At 31.1% G+C, this 16,015-nt stretch overlaps 1 protein-coding gene across 11 annotated transcripts in view; it reads right to left on the bottom strand.

The window, feature by feature from the left end:
- LOC140058401 (voltage-dependent calcium channel subunit alpha-2/delta-1-like) overlaps positions 1-16,015 on the bottom strand; it is a 63,798-nt gene that overhangs the window by 31,841 nt on the left and 15,942 nt on the right. For 6 of the 11 annotated variants that reach the window (XM_072103986.1, XM_072103985.1, XM_072103984.1 and 3 more), the window contains exons 3-7: positions 15,300-15,422; positions 13,656-13,706; positions 12,073-12,202; positions 11,638-11,769; positions 2,519-2,582 (exon numbers count right to left, since the gene is read on the bottom strand). In XM_072103986.1, the coding sequence (XP_071960087.1) occupies positions 2,519-2,582; positions 11,638-11,769; positions 12,073-12,202; positions 13,656-13,706; positions 15,300-15,422 (500 nt within the window). Of the gene's footprint in view, positions 1-2,518; positions 2,583-5,726; positions 5,788-8,191; positions 8,324-10,513; positions 10,578-10,744; positions 10,809-11,637; positions 11,770-12,072; positions 12,203-13,655; positions 13,707-15,299; positions 15,423-16,015 lie in introns of those variants that run through there. The other 5 variants (XM_072103983.1, XM_072103982.1, XM_072103980.1 and 2 more) reach the window with 5 other exon arrangements.

Here is a 16,015-nt window from a genome sequence, read left to right on the forward strand (position 1 = left end):
TTTTAATGAGCGTCGAAACAAATTGAAAAATCGGCTTCGCTTCATTGCAAAAACACATTTTATTTGTTTATGTTTTAATGAGCGTCGAAACAGATTGAAAAATCGGCTTCACTTCATTGCAATAACACATTTTATTCATTTTTATTTAACTATATAAGTACTAACTTTCTGCTAACAATTGCTGATCATCTCTAGATTCACATCAATTGTTCAATTTCAATGTAATTTTAATAGAACATTAAATGAAGGCTATACATGTTTTTAATTACTGTTCTGCCTGATTGCACATTAACATAGTAATGTCATTTTAATGAACCATTCGACAATGCTGTGGTTTGATGTATGTATGTTTGATTCAAATGCATGTAAACTATGGGAATTCTACTTGACTGCATACAACATAATATTCTAATGCATTTATTTTTAAGTGCTGGATCAATAAAATTGATTTTGATAAGAAAGGTGTTAAAACACTCCTTCAATTAAATCCAAAAAAACAGATTAAGCAAACATAGAAACTAGGTCTTAAACAATGCTATTTATAAATATATTTTTTTAATAGCTTTTTAGTATTTTGGAGAGTACTGTATATTGTTTGTAGGGCTATCATGGTGATTATATGTTCTTTGATGGAGTTGGGTTCACGGCAACAAAGTACGCAATAATTGGATAAACCGGTAAATTGATATCCTAAAAATATTGAATTAAATGATGCAAAAGTTCATATAGGGTTTTTTATATAAATATGTTTTTTCTGATATCAATTTTCTAAATTTGTTTAAAATATGAAAACAATGTTAGAAATTCCGAATCATCTCCCAAATCCAAAGATATTGATAAGCCGATATTTGCATATTGATTTTGCCCGTAAAGACCGAGCGACATTCAATATCCCGCCACTTCACCTGTAAAAATCTGCTTCGTAATTGGCCAGATTTATGGTAAGGAGGGCAGTTGATGTGTGACATTGTTAGGAAATGGGATTCCATCGTTTGCACTTTAAGTGCTTGTATTGATGTGTCAGTTTCAAGTAGAAATTCAGAGTCAAACTAAAGTTATATTATTTATCTGGTATGCAATATTAAGCACATGTTTGAAAGTGAACAGAAAATCTTCAATTGGATTACAAATGAATATGGACTATAAAAAACTGCATTCGTGCGTATGTATGTACATGATAACAGGACTGCAGACATAACAAAAGGAAGGTGAGTCCATTTTTTCATAGTAATATTATTCTTTACACATGGTAATAAGTACCTAGGAATAAGCAATTTTGTAGTAAAGTTATTGCTTACTTGTCCAATTAATATTTGTAACATATAATATAATGTATACTTACCTTAACAAAAAATTATTAAAAATTTGTAATAAAAATCTACATAATGCATCACACTACATATATAACATTAAAACGTGCACATTACAATAACACTTAGTTTTTAAAAACTGTTATACTACCAATAAAAATACAAAATAAGAAACCACAACACCATACATGCAACTACTGTACAGGAAGTGCCAAGTAAAAATATCAATAATAATAATAATAAACATGGCCGGATCAAACGACTAAGCAATGAACAAAGTGGTTATGTTAACCCATGGCTGTCAAAAGTAAAAAAGAACACTTAGTTTTGATAATCAACTTAGAAACATAAAACAATTTACAAAACAAAATAATAAATAATAGACAATTCTTTCATGTTAAAGTTAGAGACTGTTCATCTACTTCTACAAGAAAATGTATGTGTTTTCCTACTTATTACAATAGTAGGAGTAGTCAGTGTGCAAATTTAAAGCATTGAGAATTATTTACATTCCTCCATGTTTTAACTAATCTATTAAAGCTCTGTATACAATATCAAACTTAATGTGATGTGCCCATATATAGACATGGTGATGTAATATCACTACCATATTTGAGCACATCACACATTTTTTTTCAAACTAGTTTGATAGTGTGGACAGAGCTTTAGACCCAGTTGAAGACTAACTTTTTAACAAGTTTATGTATCTAAAAATTCTGTCTATATCCTGTTTTACTTCAGTTTATGTACCTGCTAATGAGCAACGCAGCTATTATTAATATATAATATTCATTAAAAAGGAATTGTAGCAACACACCTGTCCTGAGATAATGTTTATAATATTATATTATCTTTTATCCTCAAATAAATAACATGGAATACTAAAAAAACCCAACTAACATACATGTTAATAATGAACAAATACAGGTGTACATTTTTTTAGATTAATAAAAACATTCCTTGGGAAATTCGGATGGATATACAAAACAACATTTGAATAATTTATATATCTATAAATTGGGTATAATAATTATAAAATACAGCTTGACATCAACTAAACATCTAATTTACCAAACTCACAAACTGGCATAAACACTATATAAATACAAACATAGAGAAAGTGTATACAACAACTGTATTGGAACATCTATACATCATAAATATTCATGAGACAGAAGGAGGTGAAACACTGAGGGCAGCAAACTCACCAGCTTCTTCGTCTTACATCATATTGATCCATTTGTAACTTTTTGCTGAGTTTCCATTTTTTGCCTGGTTTAATGTTTGCCAGGATTGGAAGAAAAATGACATTGCCATGAATTGACTGTATGGATAATTTACATTAAATAATCCAGCCACCAAAATGAAATTGAATAAAAAATATTCAGTTGAAAAAAAGATGCATTCAAATAAGATTCTATTAAAATAATTTTGCTCACGTTTCAAACATATCTATACTGTAAGATATAGCCTCTGTACTCTAAACACATTTTTGTTATTGCACGCATCCATATGCAAAGGGTATTAAAATGACTAAAATTAAAGGTTGAAGGTATTAAATTGACAGTTGTAAACCACTCTGGTTTAGTAAACCGCCAGGGGGAGTTGAATCTTTCCAAGTGATACTATAACAAATGCAATAATTAATGTTGTGTGACCGTGGAGGTAAAAATAAAAAAAAACTTTGGTATTCATTGCTAAATAAACAGTCAAGGGTTTTAAATTTACAGTTGAAAACCATTCTGGGGTATTAAATCTTTCCTAATGGATACATAAACTTTAAACATAAATCCTTAATGTTGTGTGAGTTAAAAATCCTTTTTTTTAATTCATTGCTACATAAACATTTGTTTTTAAAAATAAATGCTATAGAAATGTGTGTATATAGTATATATACACATATTAACAGCTAAACATACATTTATCACACCCTTTTAAAATCTTTCTCCTATAATTCAGAAGCTCTACATACTTGCAATCCAAATCGGGTTTTTTTTCTCAAGTAAACATAAACTCAAAAGTTTATTAGAATTTCCAAATAATCACCTTTTAAAATTGGAAACCAACAACCTAAAGTAGAACTATTTTAAATTCAGACTGTCTGGCTGCAATCGGCCAACTCTTGTCTAGAAATTCTATAATATGGCAAGGTTACATCATCAAGTATGTAGCTTAGTTTATATCGGAAATAAGATCAGCTAACATAAATGTTAATATACAAAATTTACATCTCAAACTAAAAATCCTAAATGACTTCACCAGAGGCAGGTTAAAAAATGTAGTCAACTACAGGACTCAAACCCACGACATCCAGATCACTAGCCTGGCGTTCTACATCTAGACAACCGCATATTAACATTGTTTATAATAACTACTAAGAGAAGGATACTACATTATAATTTTCTCATATTCTGACGCTTAGCTTGTTATTGTTATATGCTCTGATAATTTTAAATGAAGAGGTATATTATAAATGCATGTATGAGATGCATGTAATGAATTACTGTGTTAAAACTAATGTAATACTGATTACCTCCTGCATCATATAGATTATTTCAGAGTTAAAGCCAATCTCTGAGTAATTGATACCAATGCTTGAGCTATGTCATACCATTGTGGTTCACTTTAAACACTACTCCCAATTTTTACATAAGGCTGTATAAATTCACCCATCCCAAGGAATGGCCTTACAAGTCAGTATGGTAATGACATGTAAATTAATTTCAAATTTATAAATATAAACAGCAATTTTACTTTCATTTCAGATTCACATAAAAATAAACCTATTTGTTTTGTATATTAATTTAAAAAGGATAAATATATCTTATTAAAAATATCATATACTAATTCATATCATACAATACAACAATAGTAAAATTAGATTAAAACTATGTTTATTGTACTTCGTCTATTGAAACCACAACTATTTTTAGGCCTAATTTTTATGATTAGAGAGTATAAGAATATTTTGAGTGTAAAATCAATATGTAATTTATGCAATTATCGTATGTAAGGATTATAGCAATGCATATAGCAACAATTTTATATTTATTCATATTAATCATATAAGATTAGATTATTAATGGAAATGGCAAAAATACATCCAAACACATCAATATTATTCAGTGGTATTAAACTGTTGTAAATTGTACGACATAGCATCAAAGCAATATATATTAGCATACGAAAGGTTTTTGCAACATAACTATACAGTAGAACGTGAAGGTGAAGGTGACACATTCAGTACCCAAAAGTCACCTTAACATGGTTGTTCCCTGAATAGGGATTGACTATAATGTTAAGTAAACCTATTGTAATTTTATGTTTTAAGATAATATCTATTGAAATCATGGGTTAAATTATGGTCCAATGATATGATACCTTCCTTGCAAATGAAATGTGCAGTTCAATTCATACAAACAAAAATGCAATGGATGAAAACCACTACTGTATTACACAGTCATATCCATAGGAAATTTCTCAACAGACTTATCTCTTCTAATTCACAACACAACGTAATTTATTGCAGGAGAAAATGGTAAAATGTGATAAAGTCGCTTTAATACAAACATGTCACATTTCAGGCAAATTAAACAGCCTTTTGGGTAGTAGTTAATAAGGTCACAGATTGAAACACACGCTTCTAACAAAGCATGGTTAGAATAATAACATAGGATTATCTGAAGAAAACAATGTTCTCTACTCTATAAATATCATACAAGTTGTATTTTTGTAATTCTCGATAGGTATCTGTCATTTCTGAGCATTTTCTAATGTTAAACTAATGGTTTGGTATGACAATAGCATTGTAGGTAGGGATGTCTGACTAAATGAATAAAAGTTATGAGGATTCTTGAGGCAATTCTACATAAAACCCAATTATAACAATATATTATTAATACGCAAACATTCTTGTTTTTAATAATTCTGTATTAACTATAAGTGCAAATTAAGGCTTCTTAAAAAGCTATATAGCTATCTATACTAATATAATTTTATCATTAAAACACAGCACAGCAAAAAAAAGACACTTTACCCAATTTTCAACTTTTCCAAAACATTTTTGTTGCCGACTTTGTAAATGGGATAGTAGGGAAGGGGAGTGTGTGTTAATTATTAAATCATTTCAGCTTAGGTGGACCTTCTCAAGCAACATTTCCAGAACTGTCAAATATTTAAGTTCTGTTTTTAAAAGGTTTTTATTTTAAATATTTTTTAGTTTTCACTGAGTTTTTTTGGTGCAAGTTACTGGTAGTTTTTAGGGCCTAAAGTTTCTGGGGCAATTTTTCTTTGGTATTTTATGGTTTTAAGATTTGGAAAAATTGACTCAGCTAATTAAAAGAAATAAAGTAAGGAATTAAATCTAAATGGTTGAAAAAAAAAATCACTCTTTCTGAAAACAAGCAAACATTTTACCATCGTCGAAACGTGACCCTAAACAAATCTAGACCAGTTGGATCTATGGGATTTCTTGTACCTGTCACCAGATAGAAAGAAAATCTATTAGTAAAGAATATGGAAATAGAATGCATAGTATTGTTTATTATTATTATTTATTTTTCTATATTATTACTTATAAATTAAAAAAAATATAAATGCACGAGATCAACAAACCAAAGTAGCTTAAAAAAACCTCCATGGATCGAAGTTCTACATGCTTTTAGACTAGAACAGACATTTTCAAGTATCATAGGCACATTCTATAATACAATGTCATATATGTATCACATGTGACATCTGTATCATGCTTATAGCCTTAGATAAGGTAAATATGACACTGTATTACATAATTTGCCTATGATACTTGCTTGAAATTATTATACAGTACTATTGAATAAGAAAAATTATTATACAGTACTATTGAATAAGATATTTATCTTATTCAATAGTATGACTAAAATTTACTTTAGTATTTTACTGCCTGAAGGTTCAGCTATGTTGTCTTGGCAAAAGTCATTTATATAATTATTATAAAATATTCTTATAGAATGCTAATAAATTGGCGGTCCTGCTAGTCTTTGAAAAAAATTGCCAATTACAGTTGAAGGACACCGAAGGTAATAGAATGTTATGCATGAATGCCTTGGAAAATGAAACTAAAATCTTTCAACATAAAAATTTCATTATGTTACGGAGATCTTTTTATCAAATGGATATTTTTTTTTTCAATGCCAACAATTGTTGCATATATCCATCAGTGAATTTCCTGACATGATATATCATGTAATTTGCAATTTTCTTATTACATTTCACTTAAATTAGGTTTGTGCTATGAAAAGTGATCTCTTTCAATGAAATGAATTCACAACTTAAAACATAACCTACTTTTTCATTTTATATCTACAGTAGCTACGAAATATTAGATTTTCTATTCCAATGTAACCTTAAGCCGGGCGCACACTTTATCTATCGGCTGAGACAACTGGCACAAATAGCTATACTGTGCGCCAGGCTTTAATCAAACAAATGTTCATACTGTATGTATAAAGCCTTACCCATTTTGTAATCAACATAAAATAGGGATTTGATTCAAACAAAGTGTTATTAGCCATCATTTGAGCTGTTAACGTCTACATAAAAAATGCGCAGTAAACTTACTTGTTGAAATATACATAATAGTCTATGATAGAGGCATTGCCGTAAGGGAGAACTTTGACAACGTAAAGGAGAAAGATAAGGATTTGTCTCTGTATAGGTCTATGTACAGAAATATATCCCTTTGCTATTGTACCTGGAGTATTATTATACAGGATGGTATGTGATTAAAATTAATCAACATCTAAATGATTTCTTTCGAAACGCAGAACCAAATTACACAATTTGTATCGGATTATATTAATAAGAAAATGATACAACTAGGAGAAATATGATTCTCAAAAGGAATATCATATTGTATATTAATGATTCAATAAATATGAAATCCAAAGAATTTAAAATATGAAATATTAATGTCAACTACTAGTTTTCAAAATTATTATACTGTAATATCAAGGAACAAAATGTTTTAAAAAAGAAAATGTTGCAATATAAAAGTATCCCAAAATTTAACAAAATAAATAAAGTATTTAAACTCAGTTTTAAATTTAAAAATTCAAAAATATTTATGCTCATGTTACATCATTAAATCTTTATTTTTAAATCATTTCATCTATTTAAGTCATTGGCCATTTAATTCATATTTGAATCCAATTTTCTTGGAAAGAAAGAGTAAATTGTTATTCTTAATGTTCAATAAAATTACCATGATGCACTAAAATTATAGCGATGACGTCGATGAACACGGAAACGCGTTCGTACCAAGGTAGATATTTTTTTTATGATTATTCAATTTTTGGAAGTGTGAATTGGGTATTAATGTGATTCATATTTCAAGACATGACTCACACAAATTAATATTTTTACTTTAAAAATAATTGTTAAATGTACTGTAGGCATGATTTTTTTGAACAATCATTTTGTTTTGAACTATAACTTTTCTAACAGGTCTGCCTCCAAATAGCAACCATTCTTTGTTAGCACAAATACAATATATGGCGCTATTTCTTTAAAACAAATCTAGACTTACTTATTATAACTAAATACCTGTACTACAATAAAACATGCTCTCCAAAGATTATTTATTGAAGATGAACAGAGGAAAGGTAATAGAAAATAAATGTGTCTAAAACTGCAAAATACAGTTAAAAACCCTATTACCCATTGCCAAGTACTTTACCCATGTCAAAAAAAAGGTTTTTTATAGAAGAAGAAAACAAAGAAAAGTTAAATAAAAATTGTCTAAAATTTACAAAATGTGGTGAAAAAACCTCTAATTACCGATTGTTTTCTAACTACTTTACCGTGTCAAAAAAAAAGTATGTGGAATTTAAAAATGCGGTTACCATGAACGTGTTCGTCTGTCCAACACGTCAACACCGTGCTTGTTTGTGTGTTCGTGTGGGGATCCTAATATTGCGGAAATTAAGATCCGATGAACACATTATTGTTTACTTGCGTAACTTTTGGCAGAATAAAATTACTCGGGTTCCAAAACAACCCAGGAAGAGTGAGATTATATGGCAACATGTCGAACCTCACACTAACAGATTACTAAAACATGCGGTACAACCGCTTGGCACCATTGTATCATTAACTAATTGTTTAACGTGATTTTACTCGACCCTGGTAATGTATCACCAACTAACATTTCTTGACTATACTGAAAGTTATAACCATGTTTTTAGACGTACTTTATAGTAAAGACTTTAATAAACCAACTCTCTGCTGTTTATGCTTATAATTCCATTATAAGCAGAAAATGTTGAGGAAAAAAAAATTGTTAACCATGTCAACTATGATAATGTCAAATGGCTTTAACGGAACATAATAGAAAAATGAGTATTTCACATTACACTTTTCAATATTTCAAATAAAAGACATGAATAAATCAAGAAATACATCATGAAAATATAATGAAAATATATAACCATATGGAATTATTTAAAGATTTGGAAAGATATTGTTAAAATAAAAAAAATGGATTAATCACAACAGAAATAATATCGTTCACCTTGATTAGTTTTACCAGTAATATACCATATACATTTCCTTTTGACCCAATATCATAACCGAACAAACATTACCATGATGTTCGTCGTCTGTCCCTATCATCAATACCGTGAGCATTTTTATATTTATGTTCAGATCCTGAATGTGGGAATATCCATAAAAGTTGTGATAGCAGTGGTATTAAGGGAAATTGTTATGTACATAGTATATGCATAGTATAGGAATATATGGTATGTACCAAACATGATAAGGTACTAGATATAATTATACATTGTTTGAAATTTATTCAGTGTTATATATATATATATATATATATATAAACACATTAGGCAATGAACATTAATTCGAAACCGTATATATATATACAAATCCATCCAAAGGCAAATTACTGAAAAAAATGACAATGCTGTGGGTATATATATATATACAGTAATACTATTAGACAGATAATTATGAAGGGGAGGAGCTTGTGCATTGCTTGTTGGAATAAAACGTTAAAATGTAATGTTTTGTTTTGAGTAATATATGATATTGATGATTTGGACATGGAGGTATAAAATAGAAGGAGAGAGCTCGAAGGTATTGTAGCGCGTTAACAGGATGTCGCCATGGTATTTTCAAAGCCAAAGCCTTGTGCCGACAGCGCGCTGCGCGGACTTTGTTACCAACGTCAGCCGCCGCCTCTAGTCAGCCCTCTATCACAGAGGAGGTGAGATCCTAAAAAATACACAAACAAACACATATACTTTTGGCATGCGCAGTGCTATTGTTTGTGTTATAATTGTTGCACAATCAAATGTTTGCTTCCCGCTTAAAAAATCTCTAAATATTGATACCAAACATGTTTACATATGACATTTTAAGCAAATTTTATCAGGCTCCCATTATAGTTATTATTGTAATTTACTTGCTGTTTATACAATTATATGTATTTCGATAAAATATTAATAGACGTCGTCAGACAGCTGTAATTTTGTGTGAAGAACACATGGTTATTACTTTACATTCTTACGTTAGTCGTTGGGCTGCCGATGATTGCCGGCCAAAGATATTGACGAAATACATTAGTAGGCATATTTCGCGGGTTTGTTGACAATGGATGGGGGAGGTATTCGATTACGAAACCGTGACTAGGTCTATAGTTTTAGGCTAGGGCCGGAGTAGTCCTTGCATAATTATTATAATCTAGACTAAAAATATAATCATTGCTGTAGCAGCCATTTTATCTCCTCTGCATGCAGAGTAAACAAGCATGTGACGTCACGTCGCCGATATCAGGAGGCATGCGCAGTGACTCGGAACGCGACTAGGAAGCGACAACGCGGAGAGGCACACTGCGCGTAACATTGTGTAACATGCTGAGGCGGCGGACTACGTAGTACAAAGGCTTGTCTTCGGAGCTCTCTCCTTCTATTTTATACCTCCATGATTTGGATCTGTCAATGTTGGTGGTAATGATGGTGAGATAATGATGAATAATTAGGATGTGCAATAAAAAGAATTAAAATGATGATGTAATCATGTTCAAATTATGACATTAATATTATCTAATTAATTGCTAAAAGTCTCTTCCACCTTTATTAGTATTCATTGCACCAGACAGTGTTTAAATTTTAGGGAGGAATATCAAATAATTATTTCTACAACTTCTTTACCAAGATCGTAGTCTGCGGTCTAAAACATCTATACCATGTTTGTTTCGATGTTCATGCTCCGATCCTAAAATCATTGAGAACATCTTTTTAAATTGACATCTTTGTTAATATTAGAAATCATCAACATTTAATATTAGTGATCATTATTTGTGACCACGTGCTTATTATTCTGCTTTGATTGGACCCTTTTCAGTGCCCACAATGTTTGATGTTTGTGGACAGTTTATTTACCATGATTGCTTCCTTCGGTCTAATACATCAACACCATATTTGTTTCTTTTTTCATGACGTGATCCTAAATAATATAATAAAATGTCAATTTCTTGATAGTTACCAATGATTGTGATGATGGTATGATGATGGTTGTTGAGTTGGTGGTATAGATGATGGTATGATGATGGTTGTTGAGTTGGTGGTATAAAGATGATGGTATGATGATGGTTGTTACGGTGGTGGTATAGATGATGGTATGATGATGGTATGATGATGGTTGTTGAGTTGGTGGTATAAAGATGATGGTATGATGATGGTTGTTGCGGTGGTGGTATAAAGATGATGGTATGATGATGGTTGTTGCGGTGGTGGTATAAAGATGATGGTATGATGATGGTTGTTGAGTTGGTGGTATAAAGATGATGGTATGATGATGGTTGTTGCGGTGGTATAGATGATGGTATGATGATGGTTGTTGCGTTGGTGGTATAAAGATGATGGTATGATGATGATGGTGGTATAAAGATGATGGTATGATGATAGCTGTTGCAGTGGTGGTATAAAGATGATGGTATTATGATGGTTGTTGTGGTGGTGGTATAAAGATGATGGTTTGATGATGGTTGTTGCGGTGGTGATTTTAAGATATTATTATTGTAACGTTGATAATGCTTTTTTGTAGTAAGTATATGATGGTGCCAATTTTATTGAGTAGTATGTCTATTGCTTGGTGGTAACATGTCTTCCAATTCAAGAGTCCTGTGTTCAAATCCTTCCTCTGTCCATTTTAAACGAAAACAGCAGACCAATCCAAGCTGCCATTTTGTTTTTATTTCAACCATGTGGTAAACCACATGGTTTACTTGCGTAAAAATTAGGTTTTTGTATTAAATTGTGATGGGTAACTTTACCTGGGTATGATCTATAGAAGCCTGTTGAACTCCCCACATATTGCCAAAGGAGATCGGTGTCTTTTTCTCTATTGTTAATAAAGATTTCATCAATTCCGTCTGTTACTTTGATTGCGTTGAGTATAATAGGATCTACAATACACAAAAATAAATATAGTTATGCAGTTAGTATGCAGGAAGTATACAGTACTTATCATTATTGGTAATAAACAAATATAATTCTACTCGCAAAGGAGGGTTAGGCAGAAATGTTTTTTTCTTCTAAAAAAGATTTTTTAGAAGACATTTGTTTTAACTTTCGAAAAGAAGGGTGGAATGGGGTGGGGTGGTGAGGGGAGGATGGGATGGGAGATAAAAGCTGACATATCTATCAACCAGTATAGCTTCTGTCCCTGTTTTTAGTTTGTTAAATTGTTGTATTTATTTTTTCCTGACCTTCATTGTATATATCTGTAGGTATCTGTACTGCACTCATGTCAAACGTTACATCTTTTCCACCGAATTTGTCGTCTAAAATCGATTCATTGGTTATGTTGTTAGCGTTCAGAAAATCCACGTCAGGAAACTGCCAAAAAATTAATTATTTTAATAATTACTGAAATATTAAATCAACTTATTATTAATACATGTTGAATAGTAGGAATACATGTTGAATAGTAGGGATACATGTTGAATAGTAGGAATACATGTTGAATAGTAGGAATACATGTTGAATAGTAGGAATACATGTTGAATAGTAGGAATACATGTTGAATAGTAGGAATACATGTTGAATAGTAGGGATACATGTTGAATAGTAGGAATACATGTTGAATAGTAGGAATACATGTTGAATAGTAGGGATACATGTTGAATAGTAGGAATACATGTTGAATAGTAGGAATACATGTTGAATAGTAGGAATACATGTTGAATAGTAGGGATACATGTTGAATAGTAGGAATACATGTTGAATAGTAGGGATACATGTTGAATAGTAGGAATACATGTTGAATAGTAGGGATACATGTTGAATAGTAGGAATACATGTTGAATAGTAGGGATACATGTTGAATAGTAGGAATACATGTTGAATAGTAGGAATACATGTTGAATAGTAGGAATACATGTTGAATAGTAGGGATACCTGTTGAATAGTAGGAATACATGTTGAATAGTAGGGATACATGTTGAATAGTAGGAATACATGTTGAATAGTAGGAATACATGTTGAATAGTAGGGATACATGTTGAATAGTAGGGATACATGTTGAATAGTAGGAATACATGTTGAATAGTAGGGATACATGTTGAATAGTAGGAATACATGTTGAATAGTAGGAATACATGTTGAATAGTAGGGATACATGTTGAATAGTAGGAATACATGTTGAATAGTAGGGATACATGTTGAATAGTAGGAATACATGTTGAATAGTAGGAATACATGTTGAATAGTAGGAATACATGTTGAATAGTAGGAATACATGTTGAATAGTAGGAATACATGTTAAATAGTAGGAATACATGTTGAATAGTAGGGATACATGTTGAATAGTAGGGATACATGTTGAATAGTAGGAATACATGTTGAATAGTAGTAGGGATACATGTTGAATAGTAGGAATACATGTTGAATAGTAGGAATACATGTTGAATAGTAGGAATACATGTTGAATAGTAGGAATACATGTTGAATAGTAGGAATACATGTTGAATAGTAGGAATACATGTTGAATAGTAGGGATACATGTTGAATAGTAGGAATACATGTTGAATAGTAGGGATACGTGTTGAATAGTAGGAATACATGTTGAATAGTAGGGATACATGTTGAATAGTAGGGATACATGTTGAATAGTAGGGATACATGTTGAATAGTAGGAATACATGTTGAATAGTAGGAATACATGTTGAATAGTAGTTAGGAATGAATTTAAGACTTTTGAATCTATGGAAATTTTTCAGTTTTCTGAAAGTCTTCCATTATGTCATTAACCATTGAATGCATTAATAAATATAAATTAAAAATTAATTACTTCTTCGTAAGTAGCATTTAAAGATGAATTTTCTAAAAATTCAACAATGTTCTGAAAGACAAAAAATGAATAGTTTAGTTCAATAGTTATAGCTTATGAAATTGTAAACATACTATAAACAAAAAATATGTCTTACAAAAAACGCCGCTTGACATTTTAAAATTAATCATTGTTCTTTTGATTAATTTATGAATAATCATTTTAAAAAAATGTCCTTGTATCGCAAAGATACATACAATTTTTTTCACTAGTTAATTGTATACACAGCATTTGAAAGAAGACATGTGTACCTTTCCAACAATGTATTATTTGCCAACAAATATTAATCTACTAATTAAAAAATGGCACGCTTCAACCAATCAAAGGGCAAGAATTCAAAATCGTTCAACTGTGAGTCCTCATAGACTCTCTTTTCCCAGACATTTTTTGGGTCCAGCAGCTGGGACTTATAAATAATAGTCGAGTTTGCAAATTCGCAAAACTGTCAGCCTTAGATAATAAAGCTACCACTATGAAACAGCTTATTAATGAATATGTCCTCATGGAACATAGCTGGCAAGAGCAGCGGCGCGAAAATGACATTTGGGGGTGTAGGTCACCGTCAGGAATTTGGTATATACAGAATTGAAATTTTTTCAGTAATTTGCCTTTGGATTTATAGTATATATAGTTTTAAATTTAGGCCCAATAAACTGGATTAACTACTAGTTGCTGTAGAATGAATTGTGAGGAGCATTGTGAATTGTGATCATTTTTAGTCACATACACTGTACTAATGAACTGTTGTTACCCAAAACACAATTTATCCAAGTCAATTATGAGTATCCATTCATAATATATTATTGACCTTTAGGACAGGTCACAATTCATTTGATATTCACATTTCCAAGTTGATCCCAACCTAATGAAGTTGAGTGCATGTTGTGAATTGTAATAATTCGCTTCAATAACCCCTGCTCAGATACACTTCTACAAACCAATTTGTGAAGGTCACATACAATTGCTAAATTTCTAATTGAATCTCCCTGGCTACTACAGTAATAACTTTGATTAGGTTTTTGTCAAAGTACTGGATGAAAAATTAGTTGTTTCTCGGAGAATTTCAATGCACTATGCAATAATAATATATTCAAATTAGTTTTTCCTGCACAGCCCAATGTGTCATATAATACATTCTACATAATACTACACATCACCATACAACTGTAGTACATAATCATTTCAAACATGTCATTATCATATCCAGCATAGACCTTCACATTTTGTTGTTTGATGAAAAAGAAGTCTCTAGCGGGCTGAGGCCTGTTAGATAGAAGGTGAATATTAGACCATAAGGCAATACACTTTCAATGTCTTTAGTGGATAGGATAAACAGAACCCCTTTAGAGACATCACTATAGCATGGTTCCCATTAGGATGTAACGCAATGATGTAAATCTAACGCAAGTACTTTGACCATTCAGAAGTGATTATTCAACTTGCCGCTTGTCAACTCGCTTGTGTTACAGTATGTCCGTGGACACTTTCTCATGATACGATTGAGGGACAATCCCGGGGACAATAGTGTTTTTAAACTACAGCCAAAACCTCTATACACGGGAAACTTATATATCCCCTTAGGTTCTACATAATACACTACAATACCTTAACAGCTCTTTTCTTTTTTTCTAACAACTCAACCCAATTTGTGGCTACTTTGTCCACCAACTTATTTCCATCAACATATGATTCTGTTAAATCTCCCTCCACTACTGCTTGTTCATATATCTACAAGATAAAACCAAGAAAACAATACAATAATGATTAATTATGACAGAATTGTCACACAAAATTGAGTTTATCAAAAGGAATATGGTATATTAATTAACAAGCATCCCTAGTTGATTAGTTGATATTACTATCCTCATACATATTGTATACATTCAAAGCAAAATATAAGAGCCATAGGTAAACAATGTGGTTTATTAAAGTTTATAAACAGTGTTATTATTCAATATTTAATTACTTTCTCCCAGCGTATACACAGAATAAATTATAAAATGGTCGGCATGAATAATATTAATAAGACCTTTACTACAGTAATTAATTTAGTATATATACTAAATTAATTAAGTACAGAAAAATCAACTAGTGTTTGTTACAGACGGGTTGCAGATACATCCGTGGCAGATATACCAGTGTGGTGGCAGATACATCCGTGGCAGATATACCAGTGGCATGTACAATACTGGCAGATACACACTACTGGCAAATGCAGCAGTGGCAGATGCACACTAGTGGCAGATACACATCAGTGGCAGCTACAAGTACTATTGGCAGATAAAACAGTGGCAGATAGAGTTACACACCAGCGGCACACA

The sequence above is a fragment of the Antedon mediterranea genome, chromosome 9 (genome assembly GCF_964355755.1).
Source record: "Antedon mediterranea chromosome 9, ecAntMedi1.1, whole genome shotgun sequence".
Lineage (NCBI taxonomy): Eukaryota > Metazoa > Echinodermata > Crinoidea > Comatulida > Antedonidae > Antedon > Antedon mediterranea.